General features: G+C 40.5%; 1 protein-coding gene across 1 annotated transcript in view; it reads right to left on the bottom strand.

Annotated features, from left to right (window-relative positions):
- The window catches only part of UBAP1 (ubiquitin associated protein 1), a 38231-nt gene that overhangs the window by 10802 nt on the left and 646 nt on the right, over nucleotides 1-26783 (bottom strand). Inside the window, exons 2-3 of the mRNA XM_065047047.1 lie at nucleotides 8086-8126; nucleotides 1608-1732 (exon numbers count right to left, since the gene is read on the bottom strand). Coding sequence (XP_064903119.1) covers nucleotides 1608-1732; nucleotides 8086-8119 — 159 coding nt within the window. The 5' untranslated portion in view covers nucleotides 8120-8126. The remainder of the gene's footprint in view (nucleotides 1-1607; nucleotides 1733-8085; nucleotides 8127-26783) is intronic.

The raw sequence follows: 26783 nt of genomic DNA, 5'->3' as shown, positions 1-26783 counted from the left end.
TGAGTCTCCTTTAGCTCTCCCATACCAGTTTCACTGAGTAGAAATATGTGTATTGAGGCCATAAGGTAACAGTTTAATGGCTATAATGAAAAAATCCATTACGCGGGGTGGGGGGGAAGGCATAAACATTTACAGCAACACCTGAAGGGAAAACAATCATCAGTCTGGACTGATCAAGGAAAATCGGATCCAAATGAGAAAATACAGTTCAGTTATATTTCCTGTATCACAACGTGAATTTGTAGATTAGATTTTCAACAGTTATGCTAAAGCAACCAATTTTATGCTACCAAGAGTTTACGGTAACAGAGGCATACTCCTCAAAGACACCGAAGTCATCTGTACAAAGCTGTAACCTGTCTGTCCTACAGCTGGAAAAGAATTCCCACTCAGAACCACACAGAAAGCGGGAACTGGAAATCTATTTCTTCATCACACTATTGTGAGAACCCGTAAAATACAGTCATAGAAACATCTGTTACCCTCAAACGAGATCCTTCAAGAACGCCAGAGCACGGGTGTATCAGTTCATAGCATTGTTCTTTAAAAGGCTACTTAAATTTGGTCAGGGTAGCATTTAGACCTGTAACTACTACGCAGAAATGCTGTGCTTTTTTGAAATAGATACACTAAAAGAAATCATAGAAACACAGAATACCAGGTTGGAAGAGACCAGAAGGATTATCTAGTCCAACCTTTCTTGGCAAAAGCACAGTCTAGACAAGATGGCCCAGCAACCTGTACAGCTGAATCTTAAAAGTGTCCAATGTTGGGGAATCCACCACTTCCCGATGGCTGATTGTTCTCATAGCATAAAATTTCCCTCTTGTGTCCAATCGGAGTCTCCCCAGGAGTAGCTTGTACACATTACTCCTCGTCCTTTCCATGTGACTCCTTGTAAAAGGAGAGTCTCCATCTTCTTTGTAGCCACCCTTTAAATACTGGAACATGGTGCTGAGATCCCCCCTAAGCCTTCTATTCTCAACACTGAACAAGCCCAGTTCTCCCAGCCTTTCCTCACACTGCAGCTTCCCAGTCCTTTGATCATCTCTGTGTCCCTTCTCTGAACCCTCTCCAGCCTGTCCACATCTTTTTGTACAGCAGGTACCAAAACTGAACACAGTATTCCAGGTGTCGCCTGACAAGCACTGAGTAAAGCGAGATAATGACTTTTTTGCCTCAGCTGGTGACGCCCTTGTTGATGCAACCCAGCATCATGCTGCCTGCCTTTGCCACAGCAGCTTACTGGTCACTCATACTGAGCTTCTTGCCCACCAGGACCCCAAGATCCCTTTCCACGGAGCTGCTCCCCAGCCAGACAGATCCCAGCCACTGCTGCACTCCTGGATAATGTTTTCTGAAGTGCAAGACCGTACGCTTGCTATCAGGCTTTTAAAAGCAATAAGAAGTAGAAGCCTTTTTCCCTAGCCTATCATAAACTTTCTCTAGATTTTAACAGATCATCTGCAACTACTGCCTGGCATACAAAATGACAACACAGGATCAACAAAACTAACGTATGAATGTGTGTTCAAGCTGTGACTACTCACAATTTACAGCACCACATGCTCAGGGAAGAGAGCAGAAAGATAAAACATGTCACTTACCTGGGCTTCTCTGACGAGCTGAGAAGAATCAGGTAGGCAGAAACCAATGGGTAATCCAACCTTTGCTGGGGTTCTGAATTTGTCTCCTATCTTAAAGGGGACATCATCAAGATAACTGAAAGGCCCTAAGAACAAAACCAGAAATTTTATTGAAAAAAATCTTACAAGTTTAATGCATTCAATCAAGATCCACATTTCTGTATTTGGGGGCTATTTTATCTCTGCTGCCCCAACTACATCAGGTGACTCAATATGAAGGAAGATCCTTGATCAGAAACATAATGAGTATGTTTGGACTTCACTGTCTCAGTTTCTTTTTGGTGGTTTTTTTTTTGTTTGTTGGTTGGTTTGGCGTTTGGTTGGTTGGTGTTCTGGTTTTGGTCTTTTTTTGGTGTTTTGGGAGTTTTTATTTTTCGGGGTTTTTTTTTTGTTTGTTTTTGGGGGAGAGAGCATTTAATGTCCTAGGCCATGGCTGTTACAAAACCCAAACAAACAAACACCACAAACCACAAAATAACAATCCAACAATTGAACAGATTTTGAAGTTACTATACCCAACATCTTGGCTTGCCTGGTGACAAGACTATGCCTACACAACTGGAAGCTGAAGCTCTCATGAACACTGTATTCTGTCACGTCTCTATAAAAAGATCCATCACTTTTTGTCATATTCAAAACAGGCTTTTAAATGAGCACCTAAAACAAATAAAATGCAGGCTCTGGCATACAAGTAGGAAGTAACATTTGGACAGAAGTGATCCAAAGGCAAAGCGGCACAAAGCTAGACACTCCACTTTAACCAAAACACAGTGAAATAGCTCAAGACTATCTGGCATAACAACTCTGATTTTTGAAACAAGCAATCTAACCTAATCAGCTGTCTGACTTCTTATTACTCCAATGAGAGACTTGAGACTTATTTCATGGTCCTCCATATCTATCACTGACATGTATCATTTTAAAAGCGGTTTAGGACTAAACTTTTTCTTCAGGCATCCTGCAAACTCATGAGGCAGAATCACCTGGAGTTCAACTACATTCAAGAAGCCAGACTAGAAGTTTGGTTTCCTTGAAGTGCTGCAAAGAAGTATTAGGAAACCCACAACACAAATCACACTCAGTCTCCCAATTAACTGAAAGGCGTCTCTTGGATCATTGCTCTAAACTTCTGGAATTACAGGCAAAGTTTCTGGCTGTGTGTAACAAGCTAAAGTGTTCCTCTAGCACTTATTTGTAATTTCTCTTTGACGGTTGCAGATCCAAAAAGACATCAGTGGTGATATCAAAGATGGTGTTCAGCGACTGACTTCTTGCTCAGTGAGCTGTAACTTGCCATTTTTATCTGACCCATTTTCATACTCAGATGACAGTTTAAGTACTGTTTGTGTTCCTTCACTGTTGACTCATCTACAACAAAGCAGTCACAGGCTCCACAAGGATGAGCTGCTTTCAAAAACAGGAACATCCTATTAATTTGGAGTTAAATGTTGATGTGCTGTCATCAGTTGAGCTCTCATACTATGCACTGCACTGGCTGGTCCCAGAGTCCTGTTAGGACACGGATGGTATTTCCTCCAGCTTTGAAACCATCAGGCTCAATAACTTACATCCCATCTGCACCACCAGGATGAAAAAGTGCTCCAGGCAGAATACAGTTGCATTTTCACTGATCCTTCCTGAGAAATACACATTCAAGCATTACACAGCACAGCATCCAGATGGCACCTCACTGGTCAACACCACCAGTATGTGCAACACAGCATCCAAATTGTATTTGAGCTGGCAGTTTGAGAACCTGCATGTGTCAAAGTGTTTGCTTATGCAGAAATAGCAACTGTGGTGCTGAGAGTGGTAAATCATGGCCAGGTCAGAGACAGATCTCCCAACTGCTGCTACTATGGCCTGCTTGGTCCCTCTGGCACAAGTCCTACTCTACGCGGGATGATCCAAGCGAAGCAGGATCACCTCTCTGCACAGATCTCACAGCTCAAATTGCTCAGTGTCCAAATACTTTTTAGACCTATTGACACAGTAATTGACAAACACCTCCTCTTGCACAGCCTTCTCGTTTGTCTGAAATAGGTACTAGACAAAGAGGATACAAGCACCCATTGTGGTATTTACACAGCAACACTCTTTGTTCTGGTGCAGTGAAAAAACCTACACACATCAAGACTAGATGGGCTGCAGTGACAGCTGCCAGTTTAACCTCAGCACCTAGACTAAGGATAAAAAACATCTAGTTTCTATCCAGTATACTATTTTTTTTTTTTAATAACAACCACTGCTATAACCTCATATTGAATATAACTCTGCTACAAAACCCACAAGCACATGCTAAGAAACATACCACGTGTTCTATGACATTTGATGGTAACAAAACTCATTCTGAACCAAAACGCTAATGCAACATATTCACTTTGTTCCAGCCCAAGAACATTACGAGTCTAGTGAAGTTACAACATTATCAATAAAGCCAACAATCCTTTTCCTTTTGTACACAGATGACCCTTCTGCCTGAACACGCTAATGGGTAAGGGAGTAAATTCTTTTATACAGCAAATTCTAAAGTGATACACAAAACCCACATATTGAAAGTATTATGCAAGCCACTGTTTCAACAGTCACATGTTCAAGTGAAGCAATTAAGAGGTTTTTTGAACTGTTATTTAATATGGCTGTTAGCCACTTCATCCTTTTAGCAGTTAAAAGCATACTGAGAAAGTTCTGAGAATAGCCCTGACAAAAGTGTACCTGTCGGTTTGATCTGTGACACCACATAACATATGATATTCCTGGCCCAATAAATTACTATAAGAGTAAGATTTCTCTCCACTGTAGTCTAATGTGGAAACCACTGACCAACTCACAAAAGTGTCCTTCAGTTTGGTAGCAAAATGGAAGTATTTCAGGTAAAATCAGTTACTGGTTATGAACAGGGGAGAGTTTTGAAACCAAGCAGTACTTAGTTTTTGTGGTAACGCAAACCACGCTTACGTAATTTTCAGAAATTGGAGTAAAAAGCTTTCAAGTTGTATAGTGACAGTGACTAAACAATAGCAATATTAATGTACTGTACTTTGTGTGAGCAATTAAATAGTCTGGACATCCATAAATCCATGGGTCCAGATGGGATGCATCCGCGGGTGCTGAGGGAGCTGGCTGAAGTCATTGCTGGACCGCTCTCCATCATCTTTGCCAAGTCTTGGGAAACGGGAGAGGTGCCGGAGGACTGGAGGAAAGCAAATGTCACTCCAGTCTTCAAAAAGGGCAAGAAGGAGGACCCGGGTAATTACAGACCGGTCAGCCTCACCTCTGTCCCTGGGAAAGTAATGGAACAGCTTATCCTTGGTGTCATCTCAAGGCATATCAAGGATAAGAGGGTTATTAGGGGCAGTCAGCATGGCTTTACCAAGGGTAAGTCATACTTGACCAACCTCATAGCCTTTTATGTGAACGTAACAAGGTGGATGGATGATGGCAGAGCGGTGGATGTGGTCTACCTTGACTTCAGTAAAGCCTTTGACACAGTCTCCCACAGCATCCTCACAGCTAAGTTGAGGAGGTGTGGTCTAGACAATAGAGTAGTGAGGTGGGTTGCAAACTGGCTTAAGGAGAGAAGCCAGAGAGCGGTAGTCAATGGTGCGGAGTCTAGTTGGAGGCCAGTATCTAGTGGAGTGCCTCAGGGGTCAGTACTGAGGCCAGTATTATTCAATATATTCATTAATGATTTGGACGAGGGAATTGAGTGTACTATCAGCAAGTTTGCTGATGACACTAAGCTGGGAGGAGTGGCTGACACGCCAGAAGGTGGTGCTGCCATCCAGAGACCTGGACAGGCTGGAGAGTTGGGCGTGGAATAACCTGATGAAATTTAACAAGGGAAAGTGTAGAGTCCTGCATCTGGGCAGGAACAACCCCAGGTTCAAGTATAGGTTGAGAAATTACATATTAGAGAGCAGTGTAGGGGAAATGGACCTGGGGGTCCTGGTGGACAGCAGGATGACCATGAGCCAGCACTGTGCCCTTGTGGCCAGGAAGGCCAATGGCATCCTGGGCTGTATTTGAAGTGGGGTGGTTAGTAGATCGAGAGAGGTTCTCCTCCCCCTCTACTCTGCCCTGGTGAGACCACATCTGGATTATTGTGTCCAGTTCTGGGCCCCTCAGTTCCAGAAGGACAGGGAACTGCTGGAGAGGGTCCAGTGTAGGGCAACGAAGATGATTAAGGGAGTGGAGCATCTCCCTTATGAAGAAAGGCTGAGGGAGCTGGGGCTCTTTGGCTTGGAGAAGAGGAGACTGAGGGGGGACCTTATTAATGTTTATAAATATATAAAGGGTGAGTGCCATGAGGATGGAGCCAGGCTCTTCTCGGTGGCAAACAATGATAGGACAAGGGGTAATGGGATCAAGCTGAACACAAGAGGTTCCACTTAAATTTGAGAAAAAACTTCTTCTCAGTGAGGGTGACAGACACTGGAACAGGCTGCCCAGGGAGGTAGTGGAGTCTCCTTCTCTGGAGACATTCAAAACCCGCCTGGACATGTTCCTGTGCGACCTCACCTGGGCGTTCCTGCTCCAGCAGGGGGATTGGACTAGATGATCTTTTGAGGTCCCTTCCAATCCCAAACATACTGTGATACTGTGATCCTTTTTGTGCAACAGATAAGAGCTGCATTTCTAGATTCCACTAATCACTAGAACTTACACTTGAACTTCCAATTATTTAAATGACAAGAAAGCATTTGAAGTTACATGCTTAGGCACAGTTCCTTCAAGACAAGAAATTGGTTCCTTTATCTCCATCCATACCTTATGTTCCCCTCTTCATCTCCATCTGAAGATGGTCCTGAGCAACCTGCTCTAGGTGGCTCTGCTGGAGCAGAGGCTTTGGACATGATGATGTCCAGAGGTCCCTCCCAATCTGAGCCATTCTGTGATTCAACAACAGTCCTCTGACCTCCAATAAGCAGGTCAACAATAAGTACAAGAGATGCATCAACTATGTTAACCAATTTAATCAGCCTGCCAGAGACAGAGTTCAAGGCAGCTGTTGGGCTAGATGCTTTACGGTAAGCCAAAATTCACTTGGTGGGATTAATTCTTAAGAACCCTGGTGAATAATGGCACAATTGCCCTACTAATTTCTTAAGACATAATAAGCCAAGGAAGTTGCTCCACTACCCCTTAGAAACAGTACTGTGACATTGACACTGCTATCATTAGGAACAGAGGGTACACAAAAGAGTAGACAAGTTAACTAGCCAGCTTACAGCACCATTTCTTTTGATCCTGTTATTTTGAAGCCAGAAGCACATTCCACCACACAATACTATTTTGAGAAATATTTAAGACAGGTTGAACTCTGAGTAGTGTCCTTACTAGTCTGGTTCAGGGAGCAGAAGGGAGAAACAAAAACAGACTCAAAAGACAAGCAGTTCATAGTGTTCATAGACACCACTCACAGACATGAAAGAACTGGTGAAGGGCTGGCAGCTATCTGTTGTGATAAAGAAATTGTCTTGCAACAGGATCACTGGGCCACAGCAAGGGAGACCATGCAAAAATTAAGTTTTGATAGGCCATTTTTATTAATCTCTAACCATGTATTTAAGCAAGACATTTCTTATTCTGTAGTTCAGCTTTATACTTGAAAGGCTGAATAAAAAGCTCAAGGACAAACTGAATTCCCCAGGACCCTCTCATCTGAATGATTACCCAGGAAGATCAAGGCTGAGTTGCTAAAAGCAAAAGTTTCTATTTCATGAAAAAACATGTTAGAAATTTCATATGAATCTCTTAATACTGTCTTGAACGATTACTGATTTTAAGAAGCTACATTCCATAAAAAAAAACCTTGAACTTTAATATTCCACAGAAACATTAATCCTCCCAAATTACACCCCATTTTCTGAAACATAAGCACATATACAGGCAAATGCTTTTTACAATACCAATCACCTGTATGACACTACTCATCTCAAATGTAGAAGAAAATATTCTCTTCTTTACTTGCCTAACCAAAATGTTAACCAAAAACAAGATTAGTGATTAGTCCAATTCAGGAAAAAAAAAAATCACTGTTGAAAAAAAAAAAAAGAATGGCTCAATGATACATTAAAAACTTTACTTTCAATCAGACTTCTCACTTGACTTCCACAGAAAGGAGCTATAGACACAGTGTTTGCTGCAGCAAACATGAGATCAGTATCACAAGTGCAGTTCAGCTTTGATTTCAAAGGCAGAGATGGAGGAAGAAGAAGGTGTTATTCTGCCATGAAAGAGGGGGAACAGTAACAGCCTGAATTTCAGTTTAACCAGAGAACAGGCACAGCATCAGCAGGCAACTATGCAAGAAGGAAACCACGGCACTTCATTCTTAACAAAAAAGTTTCTGTGGACTCTCTGCACTGGGACATCAGTGAGCAGCAATGATAGGATTCATTCTGTTCAAAAGACAAGGATGCCAAATTTCACTTACCATGAGAGTCGGATCCCAACTTCTTAGAAGCCATTTAGAACCTGAAAAACATTTTAAAACACATTTAACAACTTTGTATGTGTAGCACAGCATAAGTCTATGAAATTCTACATTCTTGCCTCTAGATTATGGGATACGTTGCAGACAATTGCTGTTTATCATGTTACCAAGATAGATAAGCAAACTTATTTTACAGCACTGAGAAATGACTGAGCAGACAAGTAACTTAGCACAGAGTCTGACAATCTAAATGGCAATATGAAGACGAAAAAAAACGAAAACAAAACCACAAAAACCAGCCTAGAAGCAGCCAGGTTGCTCAGGAAAGCAGAGAGTTCCAGATCACAGCACTCACAGGCAGCTCCATCCCTGCCTCATGGAGCACACCCTGCTTCCTGCAGTATTAAGAATAGACCTTCCTACTGGAAATCCCACGCTGATCCTCTTCAGTTTAATCCCTGCTGCTCTAAAAAGGGATACTATGATACTTACTATGCAGTCAGCCAACATGGCAGTTGTCTAGACACACTGGGTAATGCACAGATAACAATACAAGTACACAATAAATGGTACCATTAGGAAGGTATGTTCGGATAAACACTCAAGAAAAAAAATGCTAACAATAGTCCTCATCCACTGCTCACAGAATTTTGCTAACTACTTACAAAATTTGGATGTAAGATGTACATGGCTGTTAAACACACAAGTGCCTAGCCAGCTTTTAACACAGAGGAGCCTTGTCCTAAGAAAGAGTTGTTTAAGGTAGAACTAGCTGTCTCATTAGTTGTCAGCAAAAACCCTGTTGCAGGATGCTTATGGTGTGTTCAATAACATCACTGGTTCTTTTCCTAGATTAGAAGTACATCACAAGATCTTTCTCAAGACACAACAGCATAATTCTTCGAATAACTGAATTTGTAAATCCTCCTTCGACATTATGCATAACAAAGAATGAGAGTTGCCTTTGTTTCTGAAGTCCTCCGGCTCATGGCCTGAAATGCCCAACAGCAGTCCTTCACAAACATGAAGTTATCCAGTACACCCCCACCAGCACCAGTGTCGAAAGCACAGCTTGGAGCACATCTGACATTCACACGCACCGTTCCCCAGTTGAGATCTTTCCATTGCAGATTCCAACTGCAAACACTACCTTAAAGGTAAGGTGAGGTGAGGATTACACAGACAGCTTAGCTATTCCTTCTGGCAGCTGCTAACATGACTGGGGTCAGGAACAGCCAGTTTCAGGTACTTTAGGAAAGTATCTTTTTCTGTGCAAATGTCCATTTCAACATTACATTGAAATCAATAGGCGAACAAACTCTATTGGCTAACAGGAATTCAACACACAGCTAAAGCTGGAGCTGAGGGAAGAACACTACCCGGGTACAACTAGACTTCAGGACACACAGTGAGCAGATTCCGGGCTACAAGGAAATGAGTCACGCTGGGCCATTCCAGGTATACCTTCTCCATAAAACCCATGTGTCATACTGCTCAACGTTTGGCAGGTTCTTCTCAGTGCATCTCACTCAACACTGGTATTACGTTCAAAACCACTCCACTAAGACAGAGAACTGGTTTTGGCACTAGCTGGCAACTGCTTCTCAGAAGCGAACACAACATTGCAGCTCCAAAGATGGCCTAAAGAGCAGGTAAAACAGTGCCAAACCTGCCATCTAAGGAAGGCTGTCCAGGGCAAAGCCAGAAGACCGCCCAGTACAGTTGCACATCAACTTTTAGAGTGGAATAGGCTTTACTGGTTCCACCACCACAGAGGAGAAGACTAGACTGCAGACTACAGCATATCACACAGGTTACACCTTTCAGACCCAGACCACAGCTGCTACATTGCTAGTTCTTCTGTATGAGAGTAGCAATTAAGATGACCACTTGATTTGTTATTATTGAAAAGGCCAGGCCATGTGTGAAATCATACAGCCTTCGCATACCTCACCAGTCCTCTGTATGTCACTGGAGACTGTGAGGCACCGCCTGCAAACACGTACTACGGCTGCCTATCATCCACTACCATTACAGCAAAGCTGCGCTAGGGACAAGGCCTCTGCACACTTCCTTTAATTTCTCAGAGTTCCTTTTTCTTCTAGTTACTACCTCAGACTGAAAAGCAAGTACTACATTTTGTAAGAATTTTAAAATTTCTAATGGGAGGAAATAACCTCTTCACTTTGGCAGCTCGACCAACAAGGAAGACTTCTTTCAATACAGCACCAGTTCCCCACAGGCAATACAGATTATGCTGTCTATCTCATTTACCAGAAACAGCTTCCTCCAGACTGTACCTACATCAAGGGCAAAGACAATTCAAAATATACCATTTTTAGAATGGTAATTTATACTCCCTCCCCAGTTGTGAGGACACACTAAGTTTACCATCTCACACACCTATCACAGGTAACTGAACACTAAATTGTGGTGACATAATTAGTTTACTCCAGGGACATTAGTAGCAATGTGTATGAATCCCACAGAACCAAAGACGTGCATGTTTAACATCCAGGGAGTTTTGCAGTGGCATATCAATCTGGAGTTGCATAAAGCCTTGGATGTGTCAAAATTCCTCTTGCGATTTAACCCCAGATAGCAATCAAAACCACTAAAGCTGCTCGCCCACCTCCCCCGCACCTCCATCCCCAAATAGAAGAGAGAATCAAATGGGAAAGGAGAAACTAATGGACTGAGATAAAAACAGTTTAATAAAATAACAAAATAATAGCAATTTACTATTAATTATATCTATATGTACACACTTATAATAATATGTAAGTGATACTCCATGCAGTTCCTCATGAGCCACCTGTGCTGCCCAGCCAGTCCTGGGAAGAGAGAGATCACCCTGGTCCCAAGCAGCCAGTGCTGGGGAGAGAGTGAAAAGGCCAAAAAGGCAGAAAGGCCCAGTGGCCAACTGCAAAATGGTAGAACAGCAAAAGGCCAAACTAAAAGAACTCCTGAACAGAAATCACCAAGAATGGAGACGAACAGGAACACATCTGATGAGCCAGAAAACCCTACTCCTGTTAAATACAAAGCAGGACATCAATGGCACGGAATATTCTCATTGATCAGTCTGTCTGTCAGTCAGAATCTGCCCCATCCATACCCCCCATTCCTTGCTGCCTCACACCTGCAGACAGAAGTCCCAGAAAGACATTGGCTCCCACACAACAGCTAAGATATATATAAGTTCTTACATTCTCTTCATTCCAACTCAAAAATACTGGAAGGTTATTGAAGAAAAACATTAATTCTATCCTAGGGTGTCATCTTCTTGTTCTCAAACTAAATCCAAACAACAACTATGCTAGCTATGAAAAACAAGAGTGCCTAACTGCATGAAGAAAATTAATTCTATTTCAGTTAAATCAGCAGAATACCCCACATAAGCAGAAAGCATCTTGCTTTTGTTGGTGATCCTGTAGTAAAATCCTAGTAGAGACCAGGCACCTGCATTAACTTCAGGGTGCAGTGGGAAAAATGATTCCTCTGCTTTATGTGACACCTTCTTTTAACTACAGAAGCTAAGGCACATCAATAGCAAGCAAACAGCACTTCCAGAGGAACAGTCACAGTTTAGATTCAGGTAACATTTGACTTTTTATCACACTAGCTTTTACTTATGCACAATGACCACGCACTTATTAACATACCATTACTGCAGAAGGCACTGTCAGCAAACAGAATTGTTATGCACTGCATACTGCATAACACTAGAACAGGCTGCCAGCCACATTTCATTGCCTCCTTTCCAAAGAGGGTCTTCTGACTAATAAGATTTGATAGACTATTCAGGGACCATCGTTACAAGCATCTTGCTGTTGCTCTGTCCTCATGGTTGGGAAAAACAATATTTGCAGCCATTTAGCAGGTTACTGATGTTGCTTCTGGGCCTGAAGTGTATTTGCTTAGTCAAAGCCCTTATACAGCACAGTAAAGATCTGCTTACCTTTGTTACCGGTCTGCTAGAAATTTAAAGGATTTTCTCCCAAAGCCTTACTCCAAACCATCTAATAGATGATTGCAGCCCTATCTCTGTTGCCTTTGATCTCCAGACTCCAGAACGGGATGCTTCAGCATCAATGGAAACAGCAGATAGGGCACAAATTTTGGTCTGATGCTTTACTGTACATCTTAAATTGACAAAGAAAATACTCTACTGCATGTGAAGTTTTTCAACACCTCTCCTCAGCTAGGGAAACAATTTACTTACATAATATTACAAGGTTTTCTTATAGCCACCTACAAGCTCTCTTGTACAAATGTAGACCTCCTTAGCCACATTCCCTCATTCTTGGTTCTGGCTAACCCTCTGAAGATCACAGCTGCAAGTGCTTCGAAGTCAGAAGCAACTAGAATGTTAGCAGCCACTGACACAATCTGATGTGAGCTCTTCCCTTCCTGTCTATTATGTTCATTTTACACTTAGTAACAATACGGCAACGTTCTTAAAACCAGCCCAAGAGGAACACAGCAGAGTAGAGCCCAGGACCAGGAGAGACAACTTCAGAGGGATGACAGAAGGGGATGGGGGGACAAGAAAAGAATCACAACAACAAGACACAAAACAAACCCAGCAAAAACACACACACAAAAACCAAAAGCTGGAGAGGCTTGAAGGGACAGCATAGAGATGACCAACCCAGTCCACCTGGCATGTCACCATTTAAACCTGAATGACTACTTAGCTGTGCTGCCAGACAAGGAGAATGCAGAGAAGTATGACTTGGTGCATTCAAGCAATTCCAGAGGGACGGTCTCATCAACAGACCAGAAAAAACAATTATTACCAAGAGTGACTCATGGGGAGCTGCCGGGAAGTTGTGGTAGTTTTTAATTATTATTTCCATGTTCCTTCTATTGGTGTTTTCCCTGAAGTTTATATCTATGTGCCATTTCTTTTGAAAGAGCTCTGACTGGTCAAGTTGGAAACATCCTACCATTAGTGGTACCTGGAACAGCTTTCTCAGTGATATCTCAAGCCAATTTAACTATTTCTCAAGAACTGGTCTCTTCTTGCTATAGCCCTCATTTTGTGGTGCAAGTATGTCTAGATTCCAGACCACATGAATTCTATGAAGTAATTTCCATCTAAGATTCAGATAAATGAGAAATGTACTTTTTATGGGTCAGAGGAAACCAAAATGCCTTGAGTTATCAACCACAATCAATTCAGCACATCTGTGATTTTTCAGAGAATAAAGACCTGATCTTGCAACTTCCATTTTGCCCGCTAATACACATTGCGTAGTCTAAGGATCCAGAACCAAGGATGCATCCATTCATCCTCGAAACTACAAAAGAAGCTTCAGAAAGAAAAGATCACTTTTTTGCTGCCTATATTACATCCATGAACTACCACCAATTTTACACAGAGAAACAGTGAAAAGCCATTTCTTTCAAGTGATTGACTTCTAATGCGTCACAGGTTTCCAGATTTAGACAGTGGTTTAAATTTTTACTCTAACTACTTTTTTCAGTGCAAGTGAAAGGCTATAACCAACATCAGGATTCTGCGTATAGCCTCATACAACAAAAATAGAATCAGACAGTGCCTGTTGCTAAGATAAAACAGAGGTTAAGATTCTCATATCAAAGCTTTCCACCTATGCAAGTGTTCAATCATTGCTACGCAACTGAAATCTCTTACGTCAACTGACAGTAAATCTGACCACAGAAGTTTGCCACAGCTACAAACCAGATTTTTTTTTTCACTTACTGTAGTCTCCAAACAGATGACATCACCCCAAAAACTGCAGCAAATGCTTCTACTTTGTACCTCTAACAGACCTGTGAACAACGAGGTGTCAGCTGCATGGAGGTATTTCCCTTTCATTAAGCATAAACACATTGAGCCACTGATAACAGCTCTTTGGATAATGACACTGTAAAACTAGATTTGACATGTTGCAACTATGCGCAACAATAAATAAATAAAAAAAAAAAGAAAAAGCATCACTTTCACTAGTCTTAACAGAAAAATAAAGTTTTAAGTATATCCACAGTAATTCTTTAAGTGCTACTGCAATCAGGAGATAAGGTATACTAAGATTCTTGGTCTATTTTAAAATCAATAGGAATAAACCACACACTTTTTGAAGCAAATACAGGTGTGGAGTTTCCATTCAGTTTTCAATGGGCACTGCTTAAATCAAATCTAACAACACGTCTTCATCTCATGGGATATAAGTACAAGTGGTCACCCTAAATTAAATCAAAAGCAGAGTAAGGATAACACTGACAACGGGGGTAGAGGGAGGATGGGATGAGATATCTCCATTGCATACACCCTCCATGGATCGACAATCCAAGCAACTGTGACGAGAGATCCAAATTTTTAAGGACAGCTCATAGCATCAAACCAATTCAGTATGTTATTTCCGATGATTGAGGGGCAGAGGGACACAAACCAATAATCCAGCACTTTTAAAAACATTTCCAGGATACATGAGTGCGAAGAATAGGGAGCAAAGAGCCCCTGTGTGCAGATCACATTACTGGATTAAATGACAATGCTCTTTAGCAATGGCAGTAACATCCATTGTAGGGCTGCACATGCAGATGTTGGGTAGCAAGTTCCTAGTGGAAAAAAATGATTCTTCAATCAGTTGCTTCAGTTTGTTGCTTAGTGTGAAACAGTGGGAAACTAGACGTTCTGCTTCAGCATACATCAATTGACGGGAAGTTAAAGCAGAAGACAGCTCTTCCACAGGCTCTCGGAGCACCACAGCACCTCTCACGCTGTTGTTCTGTATGGATTCACCTGTAGTTATGCAGCTATCTTCATGTTGGATGCCACTTTGTTCATTAAAGACACCACGCTTGTTAAAAGCATATACTATTTGAGCTGGTTAAGGATTTAAGGCTCTTAACTGACAATGGACAGCTCTACTTCTCCTTTAAGATCCCAACTGTGTATTTGGAACGTAAGGTAATTTGCCATGCATTTCACCCAGAAATAAGGGAAAACCCTACAATGGCTGAGGAAACACATAACACTAATGCACTAGTTTTAAAATCACTGAATCCCATACTAGCCATACAAGCTTCCAAGGAAGTTGAAGTTTATATACCACATGAGCCTCTAGAACTACAAGTTTCACAGGCAACAGCATATGAAAACTAAAAATTACGGACAGCCCTGTGGTTGAGGCAAATCAGTGCAAGCTCTTCCTTTGGCCAGAGACTGACACGTCAAGCAAGAGCATAGAGGATGTACATATCCCAAATTCACATTTAACTGTTGCAGCAAATGAGTGACTTTTTTTAAAAATGGACTCTTTCCAAAAAAGGAATCCTGTCACAAGACAAAACCATCTATAACCAACATCTAAGGCTGGTCTGACTTCCAGTCTCAGCAGACAAGGGGATAGCCCAACTTCTGTCAACTTCAAGAACAGATGTGGATTATAGAGTGTAGTTCCTATTAGTGATTGTTACCTAAGTTATTTAGAGATCACCTAAACAGAAAAGCAGAGGGAAAAAAACACATGGGTTTATCTTTATTTTGCCTCTCGACATCAGCTTCACTAATTTAGAAGCTACAAGATGACCAATAAAAGGGTGGTAAACTAGAAACAGAAGGACCATCTTCCCCTCCTTGAGCTACAACAGAATCAAGACAGATATTTGCATGATAAACCATAGCAGAAAATATAAATATGCTGTCCAACTCCTACATTCTAGGAAAAAAGTGAGAAAATATGATCCAGCGCTTGTACTACCAATGAGGGCTACCATAATCTCAAAATGCAGAAACGAAACAAGTCTCAAATTTGATGAGCAGAGCAACTGCTTTTAACTACTATTTTTCTATATATATGAAGTTTGAATAGCAAATACTTACCACTTCTGAGAGCTTAAAATAGCCAGACGGAAAACATCTAGCAACTACTGACAATTTTTGCTACTTCAACTTAATTAGCACAAGACTTCATGCCACTACAAACAAGGCAAATCTTCTAAAAGCAACCTTAGTACTAGCCAGAGACAGGTATGTGCATTAATTTTTCTGTTTCTATTTTCTATTTCTATTTCCAATATTTCAATACAACCCTTCTCACTGGTAGCTAGAGAAAGTTGCTATTAATAGTTTCAACAACAAAATAGACCACTTGTTCTCTTCTTTTGGTAAAGATGTATGAAAAAACAGCAGAATATCCTGCACATTTAAAAATATATGTCTGGAAACCAGAGCAGCATAAGCTAATCAAAATGTTGCTCTATTTGTTGCTGTGATACTTTAACATATAACAAGCTAACTCTGAAGTACTTGAATATTATTAATACTTCAGACTTGCCCCAGTTATGAATGAGGAGAGACAAACATTCCCAAAATGCTGCCAACATACAAGTTGAACAGCTTTTGCTATTAATCAGAACATTTCCTTTTTAATCCAAAAATAACAGAATCTGTTCTGGTTCAAGCTATTTATTTTTACAGTCTTTGACCAAGAGAGGTGGACAAGTAGCTGGCATATTGTAAGTTCGACTCCTGGTGACCATACCAGGACATACTCCCAACACCATCACAAGAACTCTAATTATTTTCTTGCAGAAAGCAATTTGTATTCTTTTGATAAATATTAATTAACTCAAATTTAAGTAATTTTTAAACACACTACAGCAATTAAATTACTCTACTTAAAAAACCCATTCCAAACAAAGCTATACAACTGTCACCTTTTCCCTGCTAAAGCTCAGAAGAGAAACAATACTATTTATTGATATTTATGATTTTGGTCAGAAATATGGTGAAACACAAGTGCTTATGGAATTATTTTTAAAATGGAGACAGAAAACATCCAGCAAGAAATCACGTTGTACAAAAATTTTTAAATGGAAAATAAAATCTGCCAGCAGGTCAAACACCGCTTGCCATTTCCTATATTTAAACTCAGCCAAGATACGTGTCTACCGCACCGTACAAGGATAATGGGACCACTGTTAGACTACTATAGATTAATCATTTTTTCCTCTTATACTAGGGTCACATTCGCTACCCACTCTCACCACAGACTTAACATTTTCCCAGAAAAACTCAGTATGGTACTGACAAAATACAGCTTGTTAAATTAACTATTCCACCTACAAACAACTCTGCCTGCCCTGCAGCAAGCAGGCTAAAACCTTCAACTCAGCATGGGAGCCACTGCTTCAAATCTCGATTGCACCCTCGGTCCAAGCAGTTTAAATACACATAAGGCCACCAGCAGCCTTCTCCCACTCCCTACAAGATCTATCCCATAATGTGGTTAAAACTGCTAAACTTCTCCAGTACTTTGACATCCATTTCTCTCAACGAAAGGAACCACATTCTGAGAAGGCAAGTTCCCTGCAGATTCACTTAATTTAGAAGTCACCAATCACAGAATGGTTTGGGTTTGAAAGGACCTTAAAGATCATCTATTTCCAATCCCCTGCAATAGGCAGGGACACTTTCCACTAGACCAGGTTGCTCAGAGCCCCGTTCAACCTGGCCTGGAACACTTCCAGGGACGGGGCATGAACAGCTTCCCTGGGCAGCTTGTTCAGTGTCCTCCACCCTCATGGGGAAGAATTTCTTCCTCATATCTGATCTACCCTCTTTCAGTTCTATCTCTCAGTGTTGCCTGTTTTTCAGGAAACACTCCTATTCACCACAGGTTGCTCTTTCACCAAATATGCACTTTGAGATACATGAAAGCAGAAGTTCTAAAAGCTTCCTGCTACCGAAGCATCTGAGAGCTGATCACAGCATACCTGGAAAAGTGTGTTTTCTGCAAAGGAACAACATCAAACTCTCACCATTTCAAGCATTCCTGATTTTCAAAACATACCTCATAAGCTTGGTTTGCCTTTATTTTGACAGCGCTAGTGTAAGAAATGTGAATTCCATCTTAGATGCTACAGTTGTGACATTTTTCACACACTTGACTATGGGTTTTTTTTATACATATTCTGCCACCCACTAACACGCCACTGGTACATCTTCAGCTTTTGATAGTATCGCATTTCATCCTTAATTCATGTGTCCCTCATACTAAGCCTCTAGGTATCTATCTTTATCCAACCATTCCTATCAAGGATGAGACTAGAAAATAACCACATCTCTGAAAAATCCCATGTTTTGCCGCACTGAAGGACAAAACTTACATACAAGGAAAAACAACTCATCACTGTCCAAGGTGAACACTCACATCAGCCATTTTCATATGTTCACTGAACTGACGTCTCCGTAGGGACATACCCATTCCCAGACTAATTGAACAGAACAAAGGAATCAAACTGAAATATAAAAAAAGTGAACCAAGCTAATAAAAACGTCATCCCATTGCAATAATGCCCAAATAAGCAGCAATATTGTTTTATCCCCATATAAAGTACCAGTTAAACCTGTTCTCATGTTTTCCCACCCAGTCCAAACAGGACTTAATGACTGCATTACAAAGATGACCTAGATGGGAAATACTATCAGTAGTCAACAGTGAATTAAATCCTACTACCAGAAGTCATATTTTAAATTAGCAAGACCAACTTGTTTTAATTAAACACGGAACCAGTGCAAAACAGAGCAGGAAGAGCAGAAAACAGTCTTAAAGGCAATACTTACACCTTAACTATTTACTGAAAAGGCTTGTTAACTTTAGAGAAGACCAGACCTGGTAGCAAAGAAACAGAAGTCATCACTACTGGCTATCAAAACCAAAACAAAATGAAACACAAGAAAAACAAACAACAACAAACCACCAATCAAACAAAACAAAACCCAAAAATTTGGACATGTGAAAACAGCAGTAGACACCTGACTAGGCTCAGCAAAACAGTGGTACCCACACCAAGTACACTTCTCGATTTGAATTCATCTGGAACACAGGAAGTTGTCTTGAGCAAACTTATCTAGTGTAAAAAAAAGTAGAAACCAACCTTTGTGCAGAGAAGTCAAACTGAGGTTGCCCTTTGCTACAGTGGATGTATTACAAAAATAGAATACCATATGTAAAAGAGCTGCTTGCTGTGTTGTGTACTAGAAAACTCCAGTGCCCTACACCACCTGAAGGCAGCACACTCCAGTCCTGAGCAGAAACATCTTCCTTGCAATCTTCTGAGTTTTGGTTCTGAAACAGTAAAAGCCACTCTATTTAGGACTGATTAAGTGGAAATACAGGTCAGTTAGGTGGAAACATAGTCCAACAATGGACTGAAAAGTTCAGGAATGGAAGCCACAAGCAACAGGGAAAAAAGTCAGTACATTGTTAGGTGAGGTTGTGTCTATGTGTGCAGCTCCCACAGCTGAGGTTACTAGACACGCAAACACACAGGCCATCCTCACCATCGGAGAAGGAAATTAGAGCAACTACCCCATCCCTCAGATGTAACTTTCAAGGATGCTCCAGTTGCTGCATTCACCTTTACATACTGCTTCAAGAAACCTTTCGGTATCACAAGCATCATTCCTCCCTCCATCCTATGCAGTGGTCACTAGCTACATTCAGGCAAGATACTCAGTAGATCCTTGAGCATCATAAAATAACCTCCACACCAGCTTATCTTAATTCCAGTTGTCTCCATATAAAATGAGTTTCAAAATCTATGTTTAACCACTCAAACAAACCCACAAAACCAAACACACACACACAAAAAAAAACCCCAACAAACAAACAAACAAAAAAAAAAAAAAACACAAAACTGAAAATGTCTGCTTTCTCTCTGTGTAAGACAACTCAATTTGCCATCCCAGCACTGCAGTCCTACAATTGTAGTTAATGTTTGGAGCAGATGAATTTAAGGACTAGTAGACAATGGAAGTCTGCAATTCACTACATACACAGAAAGATCTTTCTGTCAGGAACATAGAGAGCAAAGTCCAGAAACTCACAAGGTACTGGGTGATCGGACATGTGACAGACATGTGCACAATTACAAGCCTCCCAATGATAAAAGCATATGAAGACTGAACTAGAGCTGCATGCTCAAATGGAATGGAAAATGTGAAAGAAACCATAGCCATAAAAAGACACCACTTTCAGATGCAATACAGAAGGTGACAGCATATGCCAGGAATTGAGCACCCTTATAGACACACTCTTCATTCATTACCATTCCCCTAAGCAGAAAGTAATTTTGCAAAATACCCCTTACACTATCAGAATCACCTAGTTCTTTCATAAGACTTCAAAAGAAAGCTGTCAAGGCACTCAACCAGCAGTAAAACTATCCCTCTTCTGCAGGTGTGAGGAACAGGGCACGAAACTGAAGCAGTTTGCCCACAGTCATCCAGCTCAGCCAGTAATAAAGCCAAAACAGAACTTGTATTTCTTGAATCTCAAATCCACAGCTACCCCAGGAACGTCACTACCCTCTCTCAAGTTTGGACCAATATATTTTTTTTTCCTCTATCAAATCACTCTTATTCCACTTTCCATCTAATTATAAAAACCTTAAGGATATTCTTCTGAACTGAAAATACAAAATTTGATTTAGTCCAAGCTTTATTTCTAAGTTACTACTTAAATGAATTTTAAGTCTGCTATTTTGTTCTATACCATATATCCAGTCTCGATCAGTGGTATAACCCTTCTCCTGCATATAAGAAACTTCTGTAGCAGCTATAGTAATGAATGCAACTCCTGAAACATTTAATGAATAACTAAACAGAAACAGATTCTATGTGCAGAAGCAGCTTTCAGAGATGCACTAGCTTCATTTCCTCTGGACGTTTTGACAGATCTGACTCAGCTTCAGCAATCTAGCCTTACTTCTATTTTATAACTAGACAACAGCAGGTTGCTGGATGAGATTGCCCCATGACTACCCAGCAGCCATATCCACCGCTCTTCCGCTCCAAACGTCTAACAGACTGGCAACAATACGGGACCGCAAACAGTATAGGGATCTGTCTCACTGGACTACCACTGCTGTGGCAAAGCAGCAAGATATGTTTTTTAAAGAAGCAAAGCAGAAGCGGTAGAGGTTGACCATTCCTCAACTGAGATGTCAGATTTTCTTCTGAAACCTGAAAAATCAGATGCCGTCCACCTCTTTTATAATCCATATATTTGCTTAAATCCAGCTTACTTTAGCAAATCAAACCACTGCTGCCTAACGACAGAACAGGAGCATCACATTTACATTCCTGTAGTAACATCAAATTACGGGAGAACTACGTCTTGAAGAAGGTTTGTAGTAAAATGGATACACAACTTCTCTCTTTCCCTTCAAGGTGGGAGAGAAGACCTTTACATTATTCAGCAGAATCAATTTATTCACAGTACGGCTAGATCCCTGCACTAAATACTGGTGTATTTCAAGAGTTCACCGCTTTAGGAGAGGGGAGAGAACAGAACTCCCTGCAAGTACAGGGAGAGGGCAGAACTTCTTCATGAGCCCAGTATCACAACACATACAGAACACCCAGTAAAGAAGCTCAGGTATGAAAAGGATGACATTTTTATGTCACACAAACAGATGTGATAGCCATTCTGTCAATAAAATTTGTATTTCTAGAGTCCATCACCAGCTCCAAAAGCAGCTGAGACCACCTAGCCATTCAGGCCACACTAAAATTCTTCATCTTTGTCTACCTTCATTCACCTTGCATCTCATAATATACCTGTGGATTCTTTAAGCCATATTTATTAGGCTTTTCCAGCTGAAAATCTTCATGTAGAAGACATAACAGAACATAACAGTATCACACTTATGTCCACACTGGAATTTGTTAGCTCTCCATTTGCATACAAATCCAGAAAAATTCAACAGTGTTAGTTAAAAGCAACAATCTCTTCACTGTCTTTGCTTGCATTTTCCTTGCAAATAAATTACATTACTAAGCACAGGCATTCAGTGGTTGAGGAGTACTTTATAACCTTTTCAGCAGCTACTGAAAGATTTCCAGGTAAGTCAAGAAAAATCATGTACCAAACTCGCTTATACAAACAAGAAAGAAACCTGTAACTGCAGGCATTTTGAAAACTGCTCCTTGCTAAGACACTAATCAGAATCAGAATCTAGCAATTGTTCTTCCACAGAGAGTTCACTGGCTTAAAGGAATTGAATTTGTGCAAGGATGAGCTTCCTTACCAGCTGTGGGAATCCCAAAATGTGTCTCCCCTGCAAATGAAAGTCTGACAGTTCTTCAGATTAAAAGAGTTACACAAATAATTTGGCTGATTATAGCTTGACAAAAGATTTTTCTTACCCAAGTATTTGCTTTAAGTTATTCCTCAGAATAGTATCTGGAAGATACTTCAAGCAGTTACATGCTCAGGTGGAAAAGTAATTGACAGTACAGAGCCCTACCAGCCAATAACAGCTTGATTAGGTTCACAAGGAGCTCATAAACCTCAGAGGCATATAATAGAGAAACAGGTTCCCCCAATTCTTTATGGTTCATGAGCACCCAAAGTGCAAAGTTACTTTTTACTACTACTACTTTTCCATTCATTTTTGTTTGCGAAACTCCAACTCAGACTTAATTTAGGGGGATACATTCACTTACTCATCGCCCCTCTTCCTAATAAAGAACATAGAAGTACTTTCTGAAAAGCACAATAACCCGCTTTTTGTACTATTACGAATACAGCAAGCAAAATGAAACTCAATCGTTCAGGTTTTTTTCTACCAAGATATCAAACAGACTGGCAACAACTGCTTGTGGTGACCTAATACTTATTTAAAAGATTAAGAACACGTTCTTTGCTCAGAAGGTATACAGCATAAAGCTTTTCTACCCATTTTTGCCACAGATAATTTTATTCCAGATGATTGTGATTTTATTCCTATAAACTCCCCTTCCTACTAGATATGTCTCCGATATTTCTATTTCATATTATTATACATTACTGCGCAAGGATACCACATGACAGTATTAGTCATTAGGGTGGAACCCAGTGAGGTTTTCTTGTATCAGAAAAGGAAATACATATGCTTTAACAATTACTTTGCAGAGTGCTTACAAACAAGGAGTCCAGCTTTATTCTAGAGTTCAGAACTGATGTGGCAAATCAAGCTGAACACATACGCACCTATCTATGTCTACATTAGGCACAGTGCTAACATTTGACATAGCACAACTGGTAACACACATACTCTTAGAAATCCAACCTCACAAACTCAGGGAATAAACCTCACCAGTCATTTCAGCCACAGCTTCACCTTCTGCTAACCTAGAGATGTCTAGTGGTGCAAGCAAACATGTACATTATATGAAAGATTTAATTTAAGACCTTTCATAATCTAGCAGACAGTCATCATGAATGCTGATCTCCAGCAACATAGACCAGAATAACTAGGAGCTCACAACTCTATTACTTGTTTCCATTATACTATCAATAGCTTAGTCATTTTAGTATATCCATATTCAGACCATCTTCCAGCTGAAGAACTGTCTGCTTTTCAGATAGGACTCATGTTCTGATTTCCCCAATTAGGATGTTACTCTGGTGTAAGAGTTTCCAACACAAAGTGCGGCTGAGAAAATACAAGCTCAGAATTCCCATTTGAACTTGGTCAGTTAGCTAGAAACTGTAATGCTACTAACACAACATGGTATTTTGAACTAATCTACTTTCCCTTCTAGAAAATAAGATTTAAACCTAAGTCAGAGCCATGATATATTTCAGTGTTTCAAGTACATTGCAAGCTTAAAAGATTCTGAAAAGACCTGGTAGCCTTCAAAGAGGGAAAAACAAAACAAAAACAAAACAACAAAAAAAACCAAATAAAACAACTACAAACAAACAAACAAAAACCACCAACGACAAACCACAACACAGACAACCAAGTCTGGACATACAAGCTGTTCTTCCAACCTTTCCCAGCCTCAAGAAAGACAGTGCTTCCTAACATCTACAAAAACGCCATACCAAAATTACCATACAAGAAGGACATGGAATAAATTTGATCATTCAGGAGAGGGAAAAATCCAAATGCTCAGTTCCTCTTAGATATCTCAATACAAGACACTACACTGACTGCAAAAGGTCATCAGGGACACAGAACATGAGCTTATTAAAACCAAGTCAGAGGGCCGAAGCATTAAGCAATGCACTTGCATACCAGAGAGGATTACCTACCTAAGCAGTTAACACAGAAAAACCATGAGCGATCAACTGTAGAGTGGTACACGCTGCAAGATCAATCGCATTGCCTTCGTACTTATAAGGGCAAGCACACACAATACAGGGAAGAGAAATCAACCTATGATGCAGTCTAGAAGACCTACTTTTTCAAACAAGAGAGCTATTTATAATTTTTAAACAACCTTTCTTTCCATTTTCTTCAAACACGAGTTTTCCAAAACATCTTCCAGAGCTTTTCAATTACAGCTCTGTTAGACCTTTGCACTAACATTGACAGTAATGCCTTTAGGTGGAGATCCTTGTAAAATGACAGCAAAATCTCTGGAGTTTATGACTGAAAAGACCAGGTGTGATTACATTAGAAACAAAATGCCAGATAAGGCTGCATAAGAGTTCTGTCTAACAAGTAAAACTAAATTTCTCACAGATCAATTTATCAAAACATTAAATCCAGCACCAACTGTAAAATACAAGAACACACTGATGTCAAAAACTTACATTACAGAGACTAAACATTGACAACAATGTTGAATGTCCTGAATTATCAATCCCTAAAGTTTGTGAGAGCAACAAAAAACCCATAAGCTTACACATCAAAAAGGAGGGGCAGTAAAGTGATGTTTTCTGTGGCATTACAGCACTTTGCCACCAGCACCAGCCAAAACAGCTCTGGCTGCCAGTGTGATCAAGTCAGATGAGGTGGCCTGCTGAGCTGGCCCAGAAACAGGACTCTTAGTTTGCTAGTTAGAGATTTTTGTCTCAGGATAATAAGTGCTGGGCACTGCAAAACACCATGTGAACAATGGAGATGGAGCTCTTGCACGTGTTTTTTTGATATTTTTTCAAATTAAGACTTTTCTATCCACTAACATATACTATAAAGCAAGTCTCCCAGCTGATCGATATATTCTCTACACTGATCAGTATATTCTCAAAATATTCTGAAAACAGAAGTTCAACTATCATTTATCCATTCACATATCTCACACCTGAGATTTTTTTGCTTTTTACCCTTTGAAGCTTCAGGTAACAGTTTCAGCTTTCACTTGACTTACACAGTGTCTGATCTTGGTAGAAGCAACTTCCTCCCCAGACCCTTTGCTCCACAGTGCACTCACAGAGGAAAAAAAGAACTATCAGGCTTGCAGGCCAGACATAGGTGGTGAGACAGGAAAAGTGCAATCACTTTCAGTTTTGTTTCTCAAACCACAAGCTTGCAAAAACTAAAATTAAAGACTACATTTTTTCTCTCCTCCATCCTTAGAATTGAAGTTTTGCCTGAAAGGCTTGAGTCACCCAATTACAATGGCGATCTAAAGAATTGCTGCCACTTTGGAAACACAGCTTTGCACATACAGAAAACTGAAGTCATTAAGTATCAGTACTGCCATGGCACTGCAATCTAACACCATCCTGCACATGCAAAATTGCCATTCTCTGAGGATGACAGAAGAAGCAAGGGCAGGAAGAGGTCTATTTGCAGTACCATCTCTTCCTCCTTTTCCTGAGCTCACTAGGTCACAGCTGGAGTAAGATTCCCCCAGCCAAGCTCCCAGGAAAGCCTCTAAACCCCATAACAGGCTGTGAGATGCAGCATGCCATCTATCAGCAGCACAGCCACTGAAATTACATCACCAGGCACAACTCAGTTGCTCCTTCATTCGCCAATACTCTCTTGTCATTTGGGAATATCCACTTCAAAGTGCTCAAATTTGACATTAATACATGCTGGCAGCTATATCAGTTGTGCAGCCAAGTGCCAGAGTCTACCCGCTTATCTCTGTTCTAATGAGACAGCAAAAATGTCACAAGAGTTCTGTAAGACTACTTTATTTACTTGTTTGGAATTTTCAAGTTATGTGAGGAATAAAAATACTTGATAAGGTGATTACTCATTTCCATCTATTGTGATCTCTTTTAGTAATTAAAAAATACAGCAATCCTAATTTTCCGTTTAAAATGATAGATTTCGAGCTATCAAAACTCAGGAAGACAGTTCTTGAATCATACTAAATAGCTTCATAAAAATGTTAAATGTTTTACATCTAGTAAGCACTGAGCAAACAGAACACAAGGCATTATCGGGAAGTTAAAAACTACAAAACTAAAGTTCTTATATCAGTCTCTAAATCCACGGCATGTCTGCATCTCAAACACTGACAAAGATATGATCCTCTTCCCCACTGAAAAGCAGAATAGCTAACTGGAAAAGATCCAGAAACAGACATTAGGCACAAACAGAGATGTGGAGGGCTACAACCCATTAAGTAAACATTATTTTGGTTCTTCAGCTCACAAAGATTTAACACAGTAGAAATCTAAAGTCACGAGCAGCATAGGGGAGATGAGTAGTATAGTTTTAACAACATAAGAGCCAGAAATCAACAAATTACCCGAAGGCGAGCTTGACAAAAAACACACACGCATCCTCCCAAACAAAAACGGACATCTCGGTTCTCCACAGATTTAGTTACTGTGGGAAGGAACTTCCTCCCAAATATCATGGACATTAACTGTTCACTCAGCTTTCAACAGCAATTAGCTCTTAGAAGGCATATTCATCAAGGGTTATTAAGCAGAAAGGTATTCCCTTGACTCAGGCGGGCCCCAAACCAGCAGGAAAGC

Source organism: Columba livia, chromosome Z (genome assembly GCF_036013475.1).
Source record: "Columba livia isolate bColLiv1 breed racing homer chromosome Z, bColLiv1.pat.W.v2, whole genome shotgun sequence".
Taxonomy (NCBI): Eukaryota; Metazoa; Chordata; class Aves; order Columbiformes; family Columbidae; genus Columba; species Columba livia.
The sequence above is the reverse complement of the archived record's forward strand: the minus strand, read 5'-3'. Positions and strand labels throughout refer to the sequence as shown.